Source organism: Carcharhinus amblyrhynchos, chromosome 22 (assembly GCF_965287045.1).
Source record: "Carcharhinus amblyrhynchos chromosome 22, sCarAmb.v2.hapA, whole genome shotgun sequence".
Classification (NCBI taxonomy): Eukaryota; Metazoa; Chordata; class Chondrichthyes; order Carcharhiniformes; family Carcharhinidae; genus Carcharhinus; species Carcharhinus amblyrhynchos.
This window is the reverse complement of record NC_137345.1, coordinates 16,769,401-16,788,582: the sequence shown is the minus strand read 5'-3', so window position 1 is coordinate 16,788,582 and position 19,182 is coordinate 16,769,401. Positions and strand designations below refer to the sequence as shown.

Sequence of the window (19,182 nt, the reverse complement as noted above, 5' to 3'; positions counted from 1 at the left end):
TCAAGATTCTACATTTTAAACAAAATCTTTTGTCATGAGAAATGTCAAAAGAAAAGAACAAGACTACTAATAAATACCCTGGGCGGAATTCTCCCATTGTGAGACTCAGTGCAGTGGCGTACGGCTCCAACAGTGCCTGTCCCACTAGCCAAAGTGGCAGGTTCCTGTGACAGATTCTGTATTTGGAATCACATCATTTATGCACAGGTCACTTCCCCTCTAATTCTTTTTGCAAGCTAGCAGCTGATTCATCTGCCCAACCTCAGCTGACAGTTTTGAAGGTCTTGATGCTGTATTTAAATACCAGCCAGCACCCCCATATCACTATCTCCAGCTCACGCTGTCTTCACCAAACCATGCAGGATGTCAGCAACCTGTGAAACGACTAAAAGAATCATGAAGAAAGAACCTTAATTCAACCACCATTCCCCTGACTCCATCATCATGTGTGCTCACCCATATCCCACTTGAACCTCTCCCTATTGGATCTGGATCATCCCCTTTCAGGAAACAACGTGGTATATCTTTGAACCCATTGTCTGTCAGCTTTTCATGCAGGCTTTTTGAGACTCAACTTCTCTCCCAGCAGTCATCCCTCTGCCTTCCATTGTTCATCTGCTACATCCACTTCCTTGCCCCTCTGCCTGTCATCAAGAGCCTTCATCCTTGACCCCAACCTCTACACAGCCCTTGTCCCCTATCAGGCCCCTTTGTCTTCATCAGGCCAGTAGAGCCACAATCTGCTCCACCCCACTTGCACTCCACCCTGGTCAAACTTTGGACCTGTGTTGTGGCAGCTGCATGAGTCCCACAGCACAGTGCTGACCAAATTGACACTGGCATGTGGTACCAGTGGGCAAATAGCCCCCTATACTTCCAACCCCAGGCACTTACTGAGCCAAGAGTGACTTGGTGATCGGGCAGGTTTGGTAGCTGGTGGTGGTGTATGTTGGACCTTGAGGTTACAGGTCATGATTGAATACAATTTTGCTGATGGCTCATTGCACCTCATGGATACCCAGTCTTGATTTGCTAGATCAGTCCAAAATTTATCCCATTTGGCACAGTGGTAAATCACTCCTACCAATACTGTCACAGACAGACGCATCTGCACTAGACAGGTTACTGAAAATGAGGTCAACGGCATTTTCCCCTCTTGTTGGTTCCTTCACCATCTGCCCCCCCCCCCCCCCCCCACCCATCCCCTGCCACAGATGTTAGCAGGGACTTTGCAGCGTAGGCAGGGCCAAGTTTGCCATTGTCATTTCCGGTGCCTACATTAATTCCAAGCGATCTATCCAGTCTCATTGAGTTCATTCTTTATTAGACTTTGTAGAAGTTTTGATACAACCGAGTGATTTGCTAAGCCGTTTAAGACTCACAGTGGGCGTGACGAAGTCCAAAGATGGCAGATTTCCTTCCACAAAAGTACATTAGTGAACATGGGTTTTTACAACAGTTGACAATGTTTCATGGAAATCATTAGACTTTTAATTCTGATTTTTCTCATTGATTGAATTCAATTTCTGTCATGGATGGATTCAGAGCTGGGTCGCTGGATTACTGGTCCGGTGACAGTATCATTATACCACCACCTCACCCTATGCAGCTAGGAGCACACTAATCTATGTACCGCAAGTTAACAATGTACAATTTTTTTAAATTATAAATTTTAAATGCCAAGATACCACATCAAAACTGTTTTATTGGAGTAGATCACGACAATCATTTGATCAAAACTGTATGCACATATTTAAGTTTTCATTGAATGAAAACATTGTGTTGTAGTTAATTCCGTTGTATTTAAAAGAGCTACCGAACTTCAGGTGACAAAAAAAACAAGAATCCAACAAAATTCAACTCACATTCAAATCATTTTCAGGATCTGATTTATTCTTTAAAATGTCATTCTCTTGAACAATAAAATGCAAATCACAACATTTTATACATCAACATGAACGACTGCATGGAAGGACCGATTATAATCCCTTGAATATTTCAGTAATGTCAGATGGTTGGGTCACAATCTATATAAGGCACACTGCAAAGGACCAGAGACGGCCCACATAGTCACAGTGTACGTGTTTTGGTTCCTTCAAGCCTTCAGTTAACTCATACATTCCTTCCGGCACACATCCTCAAAAGCATCTACCAGAGGTAGTTTGAGAGGCACTACACCAGCAATAAATAGCTGTTTAAGTCTTATTATGAATACACACCACACACAGGATATTTAATCACACTTAAGTATTGAACTCTGGCAAATTGACGGTTTCTAGAGTTTGTACATATTGACAAATGAGTTATTCAAATCTGTAATAAATTATTGAATTGGAGCATGTGTTTTATTTGTAGTTTTCCAGGGCATCTATAACAATTCAACACTGCCGTAAATTTCACAACCTAATAGTAAATTTCCTCCCCCAAAAAAGGTGATTACGCCAAGTTAAGAAGGCACCTTAAAATAAAATAAAATTCATACCATGTTTTGCATGATTGCTTTTGATATTGTAGACCTGCTTTTAAAAGTTTGGCCATACGATTAAAATTTGTTAGGTTGTTATTTTACTTCCAACGTTGGCAAAAGTTTTTTTCCATAGAGCTGTTCAACTTGAGTACCAATTATTGCAGAGCAATCAAACTGCATCTGTCAAGAGCAGTAGATAACATTCGATTTGAGATACAAGATGTCAGTCACCTTAAATAACTTTTGAACCAAAGAGTGAAATTGCCAATCTTATCATCTGACATTTAAAACAGCCAGTTATCTAAGTAGGTCAGGAATTATAAAATTGCAATTATGAAACCAGCCATGTTTCAGAGGCCTGCCAGATGGTATCTGGCCAACAAAATCCACAATAACCTTTCCAAGTAAAATATCTTGATGTTCAGCAAATTCTATTGCAGAGGTGGAAATGACGGAGGAGCATTAATTGTTTGTTCCCGAGTTTAATGCCCTACCATTGGCGGCTATGCCTTCAGTTCTTGGATTAATATTTTAAGCTCTGGAATTTCCTTTCTAAGCCTCACTGTTGACCCATCTCCTTTTCCCTTTGACCTATCCTAATATCTCCTTATGTCAAATACCTTGGCTCTTTTAAATTACATTGAAGGCACTACATAAAATGCAAGTTGTTGTTGCAAAAATTGAGCTGGCCAACTTACTTACGATAAATATGGAATTTTGTTTCTTGAAATAAGCTTATTCTTCCATTTTAATGTGTTAGGATGTCATTTTTGTTACCACAGTAGTTTACTTTGTGAAAAGTTTATAAGTTCTGTCATTTAATTTGCAAACTGAGTTTACCCTTTCAGAGATTTAAACATAGATGGAGATTAAGAGCAGAAATATCCTCCCTACTAAACATTGGACAGACACAAGAGGGATTACACTTTGTTCATTTGCCACTGACTCCATTTCATCTCCTGGCCAATTGAGACTGAACCAGACTATTTGAGATCTTACTGTTACCTGGGATGAGTTTCCAATCACATTTCTGCATTGTCACCAACACCGTCTACTTCCACCTCCATATTACCTAACTATGCCCTTGCCTCAGCTTCTCCACTGCAGAAATCCTTTATCTATGCCTTTGTTATCTCTAAATTATTCCAACACATTTTTGGCTCGCCTCCATTATTCAACCCCCATGAACGTGGTCATTTAAAACTCTACCACCCATGTCCATAATCGCAAAAATCTCCACTCAGCCATTCCTCCCTTGCGCCTTCTGACCCACATTAGTTCTCAGTTAAGCAATGTGATTTTAAAATTCTCATCACAGTTTTCAAATCTGTCTGTGGCCTCACCTCTCCCCATTTCTGCAATCTCCACCTGCCTTACAGCATGTGCTGTCAATTCTCGCCACTTGTGCATTCTCGGTTTTAATTGTTTCACAAGCAGTGGCCATGCCTTCAGCTGTCAAAGTCCTAAGCTCTGGAATTCACTCAAATTGCCAGCTCTTTCCTCCTTTAATATTTTCCTTAGCACCATCAGTTGCAAGTTCCCCTCTGAGCCACACACCATCCTGGCTTGGAATTATATCACTGTTCCTTCACTGTCACTGGAACCCAAACAGCATTATGGGTGCGCCCACCCTATTCTGGATACCACACAGACTGCTGCAGTTCAAGATGGCAGCTTACCACCATCTTTTCAAGGGCAATTAGGGATAGGCAATGAATGCTGGCATTGCCAACGAAGGAATATTAAGAAAAAAAGCTCTACCCAAGCTTTTAGTTAACTTGCCTGGTCTCTCTTTGTATGAGATGTCAAATTACTGTTCAATAAGGCTTGTAAAACTTAGTTTGCATTTCATATATAAGAACCAAATTGATCTGTCACTGTTTCTGCTGAACCATAGCTATAATTTATATTAGGTGAATATTTTGGCATAGAAAAATTTTTTATATTTTAGTCAACATTGTAAATATACAAGAGAAAGCTCACATTGGCTATTGCACTGCATGAGGTTATATTTACAATATATAAGGGAAGTTAGATGGTTCTCAAGTACATATTTAACCTCAAAACATTACTGAAGATTCCAATCCACAAATAGTAAGCAGTGATAAACAGCTCATACTGGTCTCCCTGGAGTAATTTAAATACTTGCTCATCGTGTGTTCTGGCATATTACCTAATTCTGGATGACAGACAGCTTTTCAACTCCCAATTGGCTTACTAAATTTTAAAAGTCTCAAAAGCAATCGACTAACCTTGTAACATCATAAACAGGAAGCCCAACTATCACCGTAACACAAGGGGTTGGCAACTCAGAACATTTAGTGCTAAGTTTGTACTTCCCCTAATTTGCTTTCACAACACTACAAGACTGTGTTGAAATTCCATTGCTTCACCCCCAAAATGTGCATTTTTGCAAAACTGATGATTTTTAAATCGGCTACACTATTGATGAAGTTCATAAGCAACTAGGCCAGAATTACTGTAAAGGCTTTCTTAACCTAACTTACTTCTAAAAGTGAATCATGCTTATGTTTGTGGCGTCGATAAACTTTATTGCAGTGGGCCACTTAGCTGTACAGCATGCAGTCTTGCAGGAACATAAATTTATGTAAACATTCTTACTAGTTTGCATACGTCTCAATTTTGAGACACTAACTGATCTTAAGGAACAATTTTCATCATTACTGCTCGAGTAGTAAACAAACATGGCATGTCACCCATCCATTACAGAACTGCATTGCCAAATTCTATAACTGAGCAAATCATCTGCCCACTTATTTTGTTACTCTAACAATGACTAATTACCCCCTTGTTCTGATTGGGATTTAACCAGCAACAGATTAATTAAAGACTGCTCTTTTCCAGACTCAAAGCAGGCCAGCCAGTAAGTGTGAAGACAAAGCACAAGTAAAATTGGGGTGTTTTGCAGACTAATCTGCTAGGATCTATGCGCCACAGTTCACACATCATTGGTTACAACTGAACAGCTCAATTTGCAATAGATTCACCTTTGCTGCTATAGGAGGAACTGTCAAGACAAAAACAGCAGCGAAAAATGCCTGTTGTACAATCTACTGTTCCTCCTACACACCCCAGAAATCTTGGCAGGTGTCCTTCAACTGCAGGTCTTGGCTATGGATTTGAACTTCCGAAACCTCAGATGCTGTACATGGATATCTCACCATGTCACCAGTTCCACAAAAAATTAGTATTTATGTTGCTATGTGCAGGCCTGTTCAATGTAATCCAGTGGTGAATCACCAGCAGCCAATACATTGAATTGACTCAATGTTCATTGTGAAATATTTCTAACGTGTTGCTGAAATTTCTTGAATGTTCGGAATAGTAGCCCATGACAAAAGTGTTTCGTGTAGTTAGGTTTAGTGTGTTGCAATTTGATAGATTACAGAAACCGCAGTCTTGCAAGAGGAGACAATGTAATTTGGGTTGTAAACATGGTGAACATAATCAAATTAGTTACACCTTACAAATTGTATGTGTCTAGCTTATAGCACCACTTAAAAAGTGTAGACAGTAAATGGATTTTCTGTTCATTTGCACTGGTGAAGGATGGATTGAACAATAATTACCCATATACTGTTTTATTGGTAAAACTGGCAGTGTTTGCTTTGTAATGTGCGGAAAATCAACATGGATTAGTTGCATATAAAGGTTAAAATAACACTTTTGTGTGTTTCTGCCTGTTTTGCTAACACAATAGTTATTTTATACCAGTTTAATTGGACATACAGACAAGTTAGTAAGGATCAGCAAAGAAGCAAAATGTCTGCTAGCCAAACTGGTTTTTGGTTCAATCTTCAACTCATTCACAATAGTAATTAGAAGCAGACCTCTGGTCCACCTAGCCTATAAATCCAACTTCTGATGAATGGGAACAAGCAGCAGCAGCATGCACTGCACATAGTGTAACAGGATAAACTCCTCTTCCTCAAATACAATCCGTGAAAACGGGAACAACAGCTCATCCAGATTATGCCTTAGATTGAAAATTATGCTTTGAATCTGGCATTTTAGTCAACTGAAATTAATTAGACCTGCAATTATTCCAACACATATCTTTCAAAATATTGAACCATTGGAACGTTTTTATCATGAAACCTTTTGTAAAGCAGGAGAGATTTCATAAGGCATTTGATCAATTTATAAAAATGCTCTGTCTTCATTTATTCAGTTATCAAAAAGCTGATGTTAATACATATCATAAATTGCATTACTTAAAACCTGAAAAGTGCACAACTGTAAAAATTAAAAGGTATACATCATATGGAAACATTAAAATCTCCTGCAAAGTCAAACAGGATTATTTAGATTTGCACAGTGCTTATGCAAGATTGAGTGAATCTGGTTTTAAATGTTTTGCAGCAACATTTTAAATTCTTTCAATGGGAGGATGGAGGAGTTAGGAAACATCCCTATCCTAGCATTTATTAAAACTTGCCGAGACAGGAGAGGATTTTTGGATCAGGTCTGAAGTGGAACGGTTTCATTCCAAAAAGTATGAATAAGAGTCTGATACCTTCACATCGAGAGCCAGCCTTAAATCGGAGTCTGAATTTTATGACCTACAATCGGTGAAGAGGCAGGGGGCATAAAGGTTTCACCTGATTATCCTTGCGGAACTGAAACTGAGAAACATAAAAATGGTGATGCAAAACATTTCTTTTTGCAGTTCTGTACATTTGTTGTGGGTTTCAATTTTCTTTTCTTGAAATGCACACTAAAATATTTCTTGGTGTTTCTCCCCTTTGTGTAGGCCTTTTTTAAAAAATGTCACACTGGTTGTCCTTAAAACTACAGCAATCAGATTGATATATTGGCATTGAATTGGATTGTTGAATGCATACTGTAGGATTAGACACTTTGGCAACCCTGCTGATTTTAAATTTTGACACTGTTTTGGAATTTAACAATAATTTTCACTGATCAGAGAGTAATGAAAAGTAAATTCCAAACAAGCTTTGGTGACTGTTTGCCACAGTACAAAACAATTTAACTTTCTCGCTTGCTTCACTGGCCTACCTACTCAACAGCTGATATGATTCTTCTAGTGAACATTTACAAAGACAAATTTTCAAAGTTTTTTTGAAATGGCACCCAGATATTAGGAAAAAACATGAATCCCTGTGTTTGGTGGAATCATCTTAAAACTAAAGATGTTAGGGAGAATTCAGCTGCCACAAATCTTACTCCAATTTTTCCAAAGTTTTCCAATTAACTTTTGCCCCCACAGCTGCTCTCCAGCCAAGGAAGTTTATAAGTTTAAAGTGGGAGATGGGACCCAGGACAATGGACAGGCCTTCTAAATTCTGAAGCCCCTAGGTTGCAAGGTTCAGAGGGATATATTTATCACAAACAACTTGTGGAATAAATTATCACCCAGAAGTTGGGCAACCAGCAGATTTCTACTGCATAAAGTATACTAATTTGTTACTCCTGGATTAGAATGACAGCTAGGTATTTTGAGTGACCAAGCCTGAAATAGAAGTGGCTTGCAGCATCCACCTATAGTGAGCTACATGAGCTGACTGGCTTCTATCTTTGTGACCAACTAAATAAACACAATTGTCCAATTTTCACCATGTTAAAGGGATCATGTGGCAATTAGTTACCACTGTCCCATCATTTTCTGACTAGTATGTTAGTATGGCCGGTCATCAAATCTTTTTAATTTCCTGCAAAGTAAAAGTCTGCGTGTGTAAATTTGAGAAGGGAAGGGCAGTTCTCTTACGTAGTTTGTCAAGCAGGATACTTAATTAACTAGCATATCGTCGGGAGAACAACAGGATCAAAACTAAAGTGAAATCAAATGTGGCCTAAAGAACTTATGTTGATTCAGTGAGGTCTGATATAGACAATTTTTGACCAAATATTTTATATTCAATCGCTCCTGCCAGGGTAGTTAAAAATGTTGAATGAGATTTGAGCACAGTCCATTTACGTCATATTCTCGACAAACTAGGGGTATTTATAATTTAATGGAGATTAAAAACTACAATAGTCTTGAGAGGGTCAGATGGATAAAGAATAATTTTATGCACTTTAATGCAATTTGGAAATTACGGTAGTTTCTTATACATAATAATTGAAATACTTGTTAAACATTTTACCAGCAAAAAGACCTATATAAGAAACTTTTTTTTGCATTTGACACATGTTCTTGGGTTTAATTTGCAGCACACAATAGCCTTAGCTAACTAATTTTGGAAGCACAGTACGTAGAGGTATATTATTTCCATTTGAATCAGCCATTTGCACCAAATTGGTCCTTAGTTTGGTGCTTGTGCTAATAGTTGAGGGCAACTTGGAAACAATTCCTGGCAAGGAACTATTGCTATCTGGCGTAGCTTTAACTGGCGTGGTCTTCTCCACAGTGGGTGGTTTGGGTAAACGTCTAACTAGCCATGAATGTCTCAAAGCTTGGGTGGGTGTCATGCGATTAGGTGGCTCCCAGTCCAAACATCTCTTTAGGAAGCTGATGAACAGTGAGTCATCGCAACCCTTCAAGGCCGTCACCCAGCTCCTGCTACCCGGTGGCCCTCGCAGCTTACCTCTTCTAGAACGACCACCGTTTACAATCACTGTGTTATCCGGGAGTGTGGTGATATTGCAATAGCGAGGCTGATTCTTGGAGTTGAAGAAGTTCTTGGCTCGTTTGCACTGATCCAACATTTTTTGAGGTGGCATTCCCAAAAGTTCTATCATGCAAGCCAACTGATCTCCTTCATCTTCTCCAGGAAAGAGAGGGTACCCAGTCAATAGTTCAGCAAGGATACAACCAAAGCTCCACATGTCAATAGGCATCCCATAACGTGAGCCGAGGATAACCTCTGGGGCTCGGTAAAATCGTGACTGGATGTACGTGAAAACACGCTGATGCTCGTAGCAACTGGAACCAAAATCAATCACTTTGATGCCACTACGGCCTTGCTGCTTCAGCAAAATATTCTCAGGCTTCAAATCACAATGAATGATTCGATTTTTTTGCAATGCTTCCAGGCACTGTAGGATGGAATGGGCAAACTTCCGCACTAACTGCAGGCTGAACCCTTGGAACTTGTTTCTTTTGATCAGTTCATACAGGTTCATGCTCAGTAGTTCAAAGGTCATGCAAGTGTGGTTGCGGAATGTGAAATTCTCCAACATGTGGATGATATTCATCTGCAAGTTCTTGTCTTGCTTTTTCAAGTGCTCCAGAATTCGGATCTCCTCTACAGCTTGCCGGTGGAACCGCTTCTCATTTCGTACTATCTTTAATGCCAGGTGCTGCCGCTGCTTGTGGTCATACACTTTAGCCACCTGTCCAAAGCTTCCCTTCCCAATAACTTTAAGTATCTCATACCTGTATGCTATATGGTCATGAGGCAGAAGTATGTAGGCTGCTTGATCGTCATCATAACCACAGTTGTTTGATCCACCTACTACCCCTTGTCGCTTTTTTGCATTTAAGCCCATGAAGAAAATTTCAGGATAGTTAAAAATTTCCTGATGCTCAAAGGAAGTCAACTGATGCATGTGCATCTTCATGGCATGAGTAGGTGTAATAGCAGCTTTCGATTTAAGCAAAACACCTTCTGATTTAGATGAGGTTGTACTATCCTGGTTCTTTTCTTTAAGTGAAGGGAGCGCTGTCTTACAAGTTCGAGGCACGGTGGACTGCACAGTTGCAGTATTGCGTCTGTTTCCAGCATCTTCAAATAAATGTTGCACCTTGACCTGAGTCCGACATGAAGATGGCAGATGGTCCTTCATCGTGCTCTTGCCAATCTAAAATTTGTACAAAAGAATAAGTTCAATTTGTCAAAACAAAGTATGAATGGTAAAATAGCAAAGTAACAAATCCTTTTCATTACCAGCCTCTAAAACAGCATTGTCAAGAGAAATTGCTGACTCAGTACAGATGTGGTGATATCATTTCATTTAGCCAAATGCATTTTTAGTGGAAAACACCTTATATACACATACAAATACTTGAAAATATGCTTCACGTGTGCATTTAAGAACATAAGAACATAAGAAATAGGAGCAGGAGTAGGCCATCCAGCCCTTCGAGCCTGCCCCGCCATTCAATAAGATCATGGCTGATCTGTCGCTGCTCAGTTCCACTTTCCCGCCCTCTCCCCATAACCCTTAATCCCCTCTCCTATCAAAAACCCATCAACCCGCGTCTTAAAAATATTTAGCGAGGCAGCCTCCACCACTTCAACGGGCAGAGGATTCCAGAGATTCACCACCCTTTGAGTGAAGAAGTTCCTCCTCAACTCCGTTCTAAACCGCCCCCCTTTTATCTTGAGGCTGTGCCCCCTAGTCCTATTGTCTTTTTTGAGCGGGAAGAGTCTTTCCACCTCTATCCTATCCATCCCATTCATCATCTTATACGTCTCAATGAGATCTCCTCTCATTCTTCTAAACTCTAACGAGTACAAGCCCAGTTTATTCAGCCTCTCCTCATAGCTCAACCCCCTCAGCTCCGGTATCAGCCTAGTAAACCTCCTCTGCACTCCCTCCAAGGCCAAAATATCTTTGCGCAGGTGCGGCGCCCAAAAATGCACACAGTACTCCAGTTGCGGCCTCACCAATGCCCTATACAGCTGCAGCAAGACCTCCCTACTTTTATATTCAATCCCCCTCGCTATGAAGGCCAGCATCCCATTCGCCTTCCTGACCACCTGCTGCACCTGCAAGCTGGGTTTTTGCGACTCATGCACAAGGACCCCGAGGTCCCTCTGCACCGTCGCCTGCTGCAGTTTTTCGCCTCGTAAGTAATAGTCCTTCCTACCATTTTTCCTACCAAAGTGGACCACCTCACACTTGCCAACATTAAATTCCATTTGCCATTTCCTGGCCCATTCGCCCAGCCTATCTAGATCCTTCTGCAGACTCTCCACACCCTCCGCACAATTTGCCGTTCCCCCAATCTTGGTGTCATCAGCAAATTTCGACACTCTACACTCGGTTCCCTCCTCCAGATCATCTATATAAATGGTAAAAAGCTGAGGCCCCAGCACCGACCCCTGGGGCACTCCACTAGTCACCATCCGCCAATCCGAATAGCACCCGTTGACCCCCACTCTCTGCCTCCTATTTGACAACCAATCCTCTATCCACGCTAACACCCTACCCCCAACTCCATGTCCCTCGACCTTCTGCAATAACCTCTTGTGAGGCACTTTGTCAAACGCCTTCTGAAAATCTAGAAAGACCACATCCACCGGCTCTCCTCTATCCACCGCCCTAGACACATCCTCATAGAACTCCAGTAAATTTGTCAGACACGACTTCCCTTTAATGAAACCGTGCTGCGTCTGCTCTATCAAGCAATTCCCTTCAAGATGCCTTGCAATTTCCTCCTTAATGACAGATTCTAACATTTTACCTACCACAGACGTTAAACTAACCGGCCTATAATTTACTTGAATGCCTTCCACCATGCAGCAGCCAAGGCAGTAATGCATTCATATGGATTAAAAATTCATTCTCATTGCTTTGACTCATCATTTTAACAAGTTAAAAAACATGCATATGCCATGCAAATACAGATGTTGAGAACACATGCTCATCACAACATCTCCTTTTCTAATTTAATCAGAAATTCACTTGGTCACACATTGCTTACAGCCAATGTGTTGGGACACTTATTCATTTGCTAAGTTACACAAATTGTGAAATACAAGCAAATAGAATATGAATACAGATTTACAATTATCTGCATTAATCTCAAACAATTCTTTATTTTCTCTATCCTCCACCCCTTAGAAGATGCAGTGGGAAAGTAAGCACGGGAGAAAAGGACCATTTTCACTGCAGGTAGCACCCTGTATCCACAATAGTTCAACAACAGTATTAGACAGAGAAACGTTCTTTTCTCTTAGGTTTGACAAATATACATGAACCTGGGTTCTCAATAAGCAAACACCATCACAAATACGACTTCTTCATTGAATTATATGATCCAATTCATTGCTATTTGGGCAGTATGTGCTAGGTTCCTTCCTTTGGGCCCTTCCAGAAGGTCAGAGATTTTATTAGCATAGAGAATCCACTGATGCAAACTTATCTACACTAGGTGGCAATAAAAGCAAAATACTGGACATGCTGGAGTTCTGACACAGGAACAGGGAGTCTTGGGAAAAAACGAAACAGCTCTCGCAGTATTCGTGGACAGAAAAACACTTAAGTTCAATATGATTCTTCTTCAGTTCTGAAGCGCTTGAGCAAATGGAGCTGCAGATTTTGGCAGTAATGGCACAAGGCCAGGGGAAAAGGATCAGAGAAAATCCAGGTGGAGAAATCAGATGAGCATTGAGGTTCATTGCGAAAGCTTCCAAAATTTTGGAAAAAAACTGATCTTTCAATCATTTAACAAGATGGCATTGGTCTTCAATTCTGATGAAGTCATCCTTGACATGAAATGTTAACTTGGTTTTGCTCTCAACAGATGCTGCCAGACCTGCTGAGTTTGCTAGCACTTTGTTTATATGCCACTTTATCTTTGGTTTATAACACTGTTTCTCCCTCCACCTCTCTTGTGGCAAAGGAACTAACATTTGCTGGAATACAACTCAGAGTTCAACCCACCTCTCAGAGTTCCTAAGTGGTAATTCACGTACAAGCACAATTTGACAATGGGCAGCATCAGAGTTGCTCCTGTGCTCAACAGACATCCACAGAAGAACTTTCTTGGAACAGTCCTGCTGCATTCAGAATCCTGGGCAACTTTACTCTCCCTAGCTCAGAGAGAATGACCCTATTGAAATCCCTGATAACTGGTTAAGGCCTTGCAACTTTACAGAAACTTTACTTTTAAACGATAACCCACATTGCTAAGCAGGACCAACCATTTCTTCCTTCTGAAGTTTGATGCAGGGTCCCATAGTTGCTATGCAAATTGTGGTATCGTAACTAACTAGTTTTTGGTAGTTCTTTGACATGAATCGAATCAGTCTAGTTAAGTGCATTTATCAACTGATGTCCACATCCATACTCTCTCCAGCATTTTTGACCATTAAAAGTGTGAAATCTTGTTAGTTTTTCCCTTCCCTCACTGAGGAGTATGTAGTGTGTAATTAACACCCTGCTGTCACCCAACATTATCAACTAAATTTGCATATATTGGGATCAGAATTCGGGATGCTTTTGGTCAGTTTGGCTATACCAAACGCAAGTGAGCTGTGTTCTCACAACTGCTGAAATTTATTGGAATTACTTATAGATGCAGTTTTTAAAATAATCTTTGGAGATCACTGGTGCTGAAAGCAGAAGGATGGTCAGTGCTCAGTATTACTTAGACAATATCAATAACTAACATAAATTATGATTGTTCACATTTTCCACTTTCTTGACACACTACACAAGAAAAACATTCCACTTGATGCCCACATTGTTTCCTTTAAGTCAGTTCTAATACTCAGTGACAGGTTCTCCTGTCATCCACCCGCCCACCCCCCCCCCCCCCCCCCACCCCCCACTGAAATGTGCAGGCACATGTGGGCATTTCTTTTAAGATAAAGAAAAAAGGCTTCAATCAACCAGGACTTAATGCATGCAATACATAGAACAAATAACAACACAGCACAGGAAACAGGCCCTTCGGCCCAACGAGCCCACACCGCCATTTTAACATTGTGAGTGCCCTCTTCTACCTATGGTGCATTCCTTTCACAGCAAGCAAACCTCTGAACCCAATTACAACACCTATCAGCTAATTTAGACACAGAGCATCTACAGTCATCATCTCCTGCGACTTCAAAAATAACAACATAACTGCACAAAGTTATTATTGTGGGTGAAAACAGAAGCCAAAGACTAAGAAATACCAGAGACTAGTGCCATAGCTCAGCTATAGCCAATATTAATACATCATCTGACAACTTAAACAAGCAATGTATTCATTTAATTCATAGATGCATGCTGGATTGAAAAACGTGTCACCAAAACAAACGGTATTACAAACGGAATTGGACTACTAGAAGTGAGTCAAAAACATGAACTCAGCAGTGAAATGCACTCCCCACAACTGAAGTCCCTTTAAATTTCATAGGTGAGTGATGGGCTCTTTTCAATCATATGGTAACAGATCACGACGCCTGACACCAGTTTGCATCCTACTCCCTTCAAACATACAGTGGGATGGCAGTGGCACTCAAGAGAGTTGGAACAAAAGCGATTTCAAAAGGGGTCAAAAATAATAATTAAACGCAACAGGGATATCTAGTCTTTCCACAAGTTACATTTGTTTCCCACCTTTTCAGGTGAATCCATTTTGTCTTTTGTCCCAAGTAATATCCCATATGGGGAAGATAATAATAAACTTCCCAACTATTTCTGTAAATTTCCATATTATTGCTGGTACTGGTTGACACTGACTTCAGGCAGCTTCAAAAGTCCCCACAGAACTGAAAATGAAAACTCCTTGCTCTACAAAACCAAGGCATTAACTGAAGGAAGTTGGGTAAACTTTGGTAAAACTGTTGCAAATGTGAGCATTTATTGTTTTGCAGTCGCATCGGCCCCATGCGGAGCTAAAAATCATTTGTCCTAGAACTGCATATTTATGGGTTTCTAATTGTTAAGCACAGCACAACTTCAACAGAAGACTGTACACGCTGCTGTGTTCAAAATGCAAGTACAGGAGAGGTCTATTAACAGGCCAGTGAATACCTCGAAATATGACTGGGCACACTAATACTTGGTTGCAGAGAACCGCTAGCAAAGTAAACAGCACAATTATCTTTGGCACCTTTGAGTCAGGTTACTTAGAAGAGTGGGGGAGGAAATGGAGGGGGGGGGGTGGTTGGTGGGAGGGAATGGTGGGAGGGAATGGTAGGGGGGAGGAGGTTGGTGGGAGGGGGGGGAGGTTGGTGGGAGGGAATGGAGCGGGCGGTGGTAGAGACAGAAGGAGGTGAAGGTACGGGTTAATGTAGTCTCTCTCTCAATAGTGGTTATTCCTTCGATGTAGAGAGAGTTGTAACAAATACCAATGAGTCACAGACATAAAAAGTGGTCAAGTGCCTCCATTACAATTTCAAGAGTCTCTAACAATGTAAATGCTGTCACCTGCAGTCATCAATCCAATGCAAAAGCAAAGGGAAGAGACAAGAGGGTGTGGGGAGTTGTAGAAGTGGTACATTTGTGTATTTCTCAATAATTTATGCTGCACTTGAATCTAATTTCTTTGCACCTCAGAGTCAGGTTTATGAGAGTTTGTTAAAATTATACACGAGACTGGTTCAACAATAATAAAATGGCATCATTATAAAGTGCATTGGTACACGCTGCACATGCTTACCGTTAAGCTATTAAGAGATGGTAATCCCACAGGGCTTTGTTTCTCCACAGACGTGGCTTGGCTCTCAGCTTGACTTACATGCATGCAAGAGTCATACAAGACATCTCCAAATTGGGCTATAAACAGAGAAGTCAAAAGCACACAATGACTGGAGTTATAGATTCAGCGAATAAGCCTTAAAATGAGTGAAGAATTTGCAGCAAACAACTAGACCAGGTTTACAGCATGTTATCTCTCATCTTTCCCACTAAAGGACCTCACTAAAACGTGCAGTGATTTTTCTTTCTCTTCTCTCCCGATAAACAAATGCATGTGTAACATTTTCAAAAACAGGGAGTTGAGGGATGTTAATCCTCTTCAATCTGTAAAATATGTTTTAGTAAAATAGCATAAAAAATGACAATATTTTATTATCAACTTCTGTCTTATGGCACCTACAGTACACAATGGGGTTTAGTTTCTAACATAGCCTAACCCCTTTAAAGTATCCTGGAGGGTAAACAGTTTAAAAAGATCTTCCAAGTACTTGATGGCAAACCATTCTTGGTGCTAAAGGTCTCTTCACATCAGCAGCTGTTTTGCTCTGTGCTCTTTGGAAGAAGCCAAAATAGTACAAAATAAGTGTACTTTAAAAGAAAGAACAGGTCATTCTCTTGGTCTTTTCTACTTGTGTGTCTAGACTGCATGTAGCTACTGGTCCTCTACTCCAGTGAAGCAGAATAGGGGAGGTTAGAGTACAAAATGTTACTGGAATTACAATTAGCTTTCGAAGCAGGCGTCAATCATGGCTTCAAAGGGGCAATTAAATAAACATTTCATTAAAGCAAATCATAAGGCCACGGAGGGGGGAAAAAGAGCATAGAATTGCTTGTTACTCCAAAAAAGTACCAACAGTACAGCTGTAATAATTCTCATAGCCTCCTGCTGTGGCACGATTTCTACAATTCTAGTACATATTTCACTGAATTAATACAAACTGTAACAAACAGACAGGCAGATGAGAGTACTGAACAAAATAGGGTTTGAAAAATTCTCCCATCAAATTTGGTAAAATGACAAGTTGGATTTTGTTGTTCCATCAAGTCATTGGCCAGCTGAACAGAACCAGAAGCAGTCAAGCAAATTCAGAGTGCAAGAAACACTAGATTTGAAGGTTACCTATACGATAAGGTTAAGTTACCTGCTGCAGGTTAAAATTTCTGTCATCGTTGAGTGTGTTCGGAAACCTCACGATAAGCTGAATAGCAACTGTAGAAGCTTATGTAGCAACCTAACCATTTATAAGAGTGCAATCTATAGATGAATATTTTGTGATAAGTAACTACGTCAATGGTCATAGGTCATTTTTAACAGACTTGCAATCATACCGTAAACCCATCAGATTTGTCATTGTCATTAAAAAAGCAGTGGAACAATTAATGCTAGATGTGCCTCAATGATGTTCATTACCTGTTACGTTCAAAGAAACTGTACAAACAACAGTTCACAAACTCAAAATTACACAAGGGAATAGAAACATCAAGTTGGAATTTTTCGTTCTACGCGAATGGTGTAAAATTTACTTCACCAAAGCTTAAAGACCTGGCCACCGAAGCATACATATAAACATTTGCATCAACTGGAAACCATAGAAACATCCACAATTGTTATGTCACAATCATTTAGAGTCAGTGGTTGGATTCTAGCCCTGTTTTCAAAATAAAAGATTCAAGGAGCCAGTTACACAGAGGAATGTGTGAAATGGGAACAAGCCAGCTAGTTTAACAGACAAAACTCTGGCAGATCCTGACAGAAAGGTGGTTCAAACTTCTCGAGGCCAAAGCTTATGAAACAACATGGACAAAACTGACAAGTCAACTAAAGTAAATCGGGAAACTGGCTGACACAAGCACACTTTCTGAACAGTAAAAAAATGACTGAATAGAAAACATATCTCACAAGGGGTTGTGGGGGGGAATCGAGAGGGGACAGTTGGCATCCGCTGCCATATGCAAACAGTCTTCTACTCTTGAGGCAGTCCCCAAGAAGGCTAAAGTTATCAAAACATTTTGAGCCATTTCCCGATGTGACTAGTACAGAAAGTGGTGGCATTGAAAGAACAGAAAGTTCAAAGAGCGACACATGGGGAGTTTTCATTTAGTGGAAAATCCTGAACAGGAAGTGGGAGGGGGGTTTATCCTTATTTAAAAAAGGAAGGAAAGTGGGTGGGGAAAAAACAAAATAGGGTGGGGGACATGCATGATCATGATCTAAATAGAATGGAATAAAATCACACAGAACAAAGCAGAATGAAAGAATAAAGGAGGAATAAGAGATTTTTTAAAAAGCACATTTGAAGGATCTACGTTGTTTAAATGTTTGGTGGACAGACATTTAAAACCCTGGGTGGGGGAGGGGGAACACATTGAAAACCCTGGGTGGGGGATGGGGGGAATACATTGAAAACCCTGGGTGGGGGATAGGGGGGAATACATTGAAAAACCTGGGTGGGGGATAAGGGGGAATACATTGAAAAACCTGGGTGGGGGATGGCGGGGGGAGACACATTGCAAATCCTGGGGGGGGGGGGGGGCGGTGGGAGAGACATATCGAAAATCCTGGGTGTGAGGCAACACATTGAAAATCCGGGGTGGTGGCGGTGAGGGGGGGCGGGAACACATTGAAAACCCTGACCATAAAATGTAAATCCCTCAGCACAAAAATCAAACTAGTGAAAGATTATATCAAAGCTGAACATCAGATTTGTGAGAGGATAACCGATTGACGCGTGGGTGACAATCCCACGCTGTAATGGAGATAGAGGGACATCATTAAGTGACACATACCGAGTGAGGAGCTGCTGTGACCCGCGGCCAGGTATCCGGGAGCCGCCGCTTTCCTTGTTAACATGGCTTTCAGAGAGCGTTCAGCTGCCTCCCAGCGCCGGCCATTCCGCACACCGCTCCCCTGCAGCCGGCCATCTGTCCGTGTCCAGGCCGGGCTGCAGCCAGGATGTCCCTCAGGCTTCCCCCCCCCAGGTCCGGTCCTACGCCTCCCCGCCGCTCACTGGGTGTCTGGCCACAGCCTCGCCACGATCGCCCACCCGTCCCTGTCCGGTACCGGCCCGGCTGTTTGTCCGTTAACGGCGCTCCCCCGCTCTACGCGCGGCCCAGCGTCACTCAGTTAGCCCGAGCTCAGACAGAGAATGGGGGAGGGGAGGGGCAGGGGAGGGAGGGAGAACCACCGCCCGGCCCATCCCCCATTCTCAGTAGGCTGCCAGCGCCAGACCTCCCGCCCCGCCCCTACTCACTGCTGCCCTCTGCTGCCGGGAGGCCCTCCAGCTGCTCTCTGTTCGACAAGACACCGTTTCCCCTGGTTGGCAGGATGACCCCCTTCGGCTTCCCCCTGCAGGTGGGATGACCCCCTTGCG

At 41.4% G+C, this 19,182-nt stretch overlaps 1 protein-coding gene across 1 annotated transcript; it reads right to left on the bottom strand.

The window, feature by feature from the left end:
• Window positions 1-1,831: 1,831 nt before the first annotated feature.
• Window positions 1,832-18,940, bottom strand: LOC145356961 (dual specificity tyrosine-phosphorylation-regulated kinase 2-like). The gene is made up of 3 exons (XM_080209978.1): window positions 18,599-18,940; window positions 15,774-15,889; window positions 1,832-10,252 (listed from the first exon to the last, which is right to left on the bottom strand). The coding sequence occupies exons 1-3, from the start codon at window positions 18,660-18,662 to the stop codon at window positions 8,675-8,677; spliced, it is 1,758 nt and encodes a 585-aa protein (XP_080066104.1). The 5' UTR covers window positions 18,663-18,940; the 3' UTR covers window positions 1,832-8,674.
• Window positions 18,941-19,182: the final 242 nt, after the last annotated feature.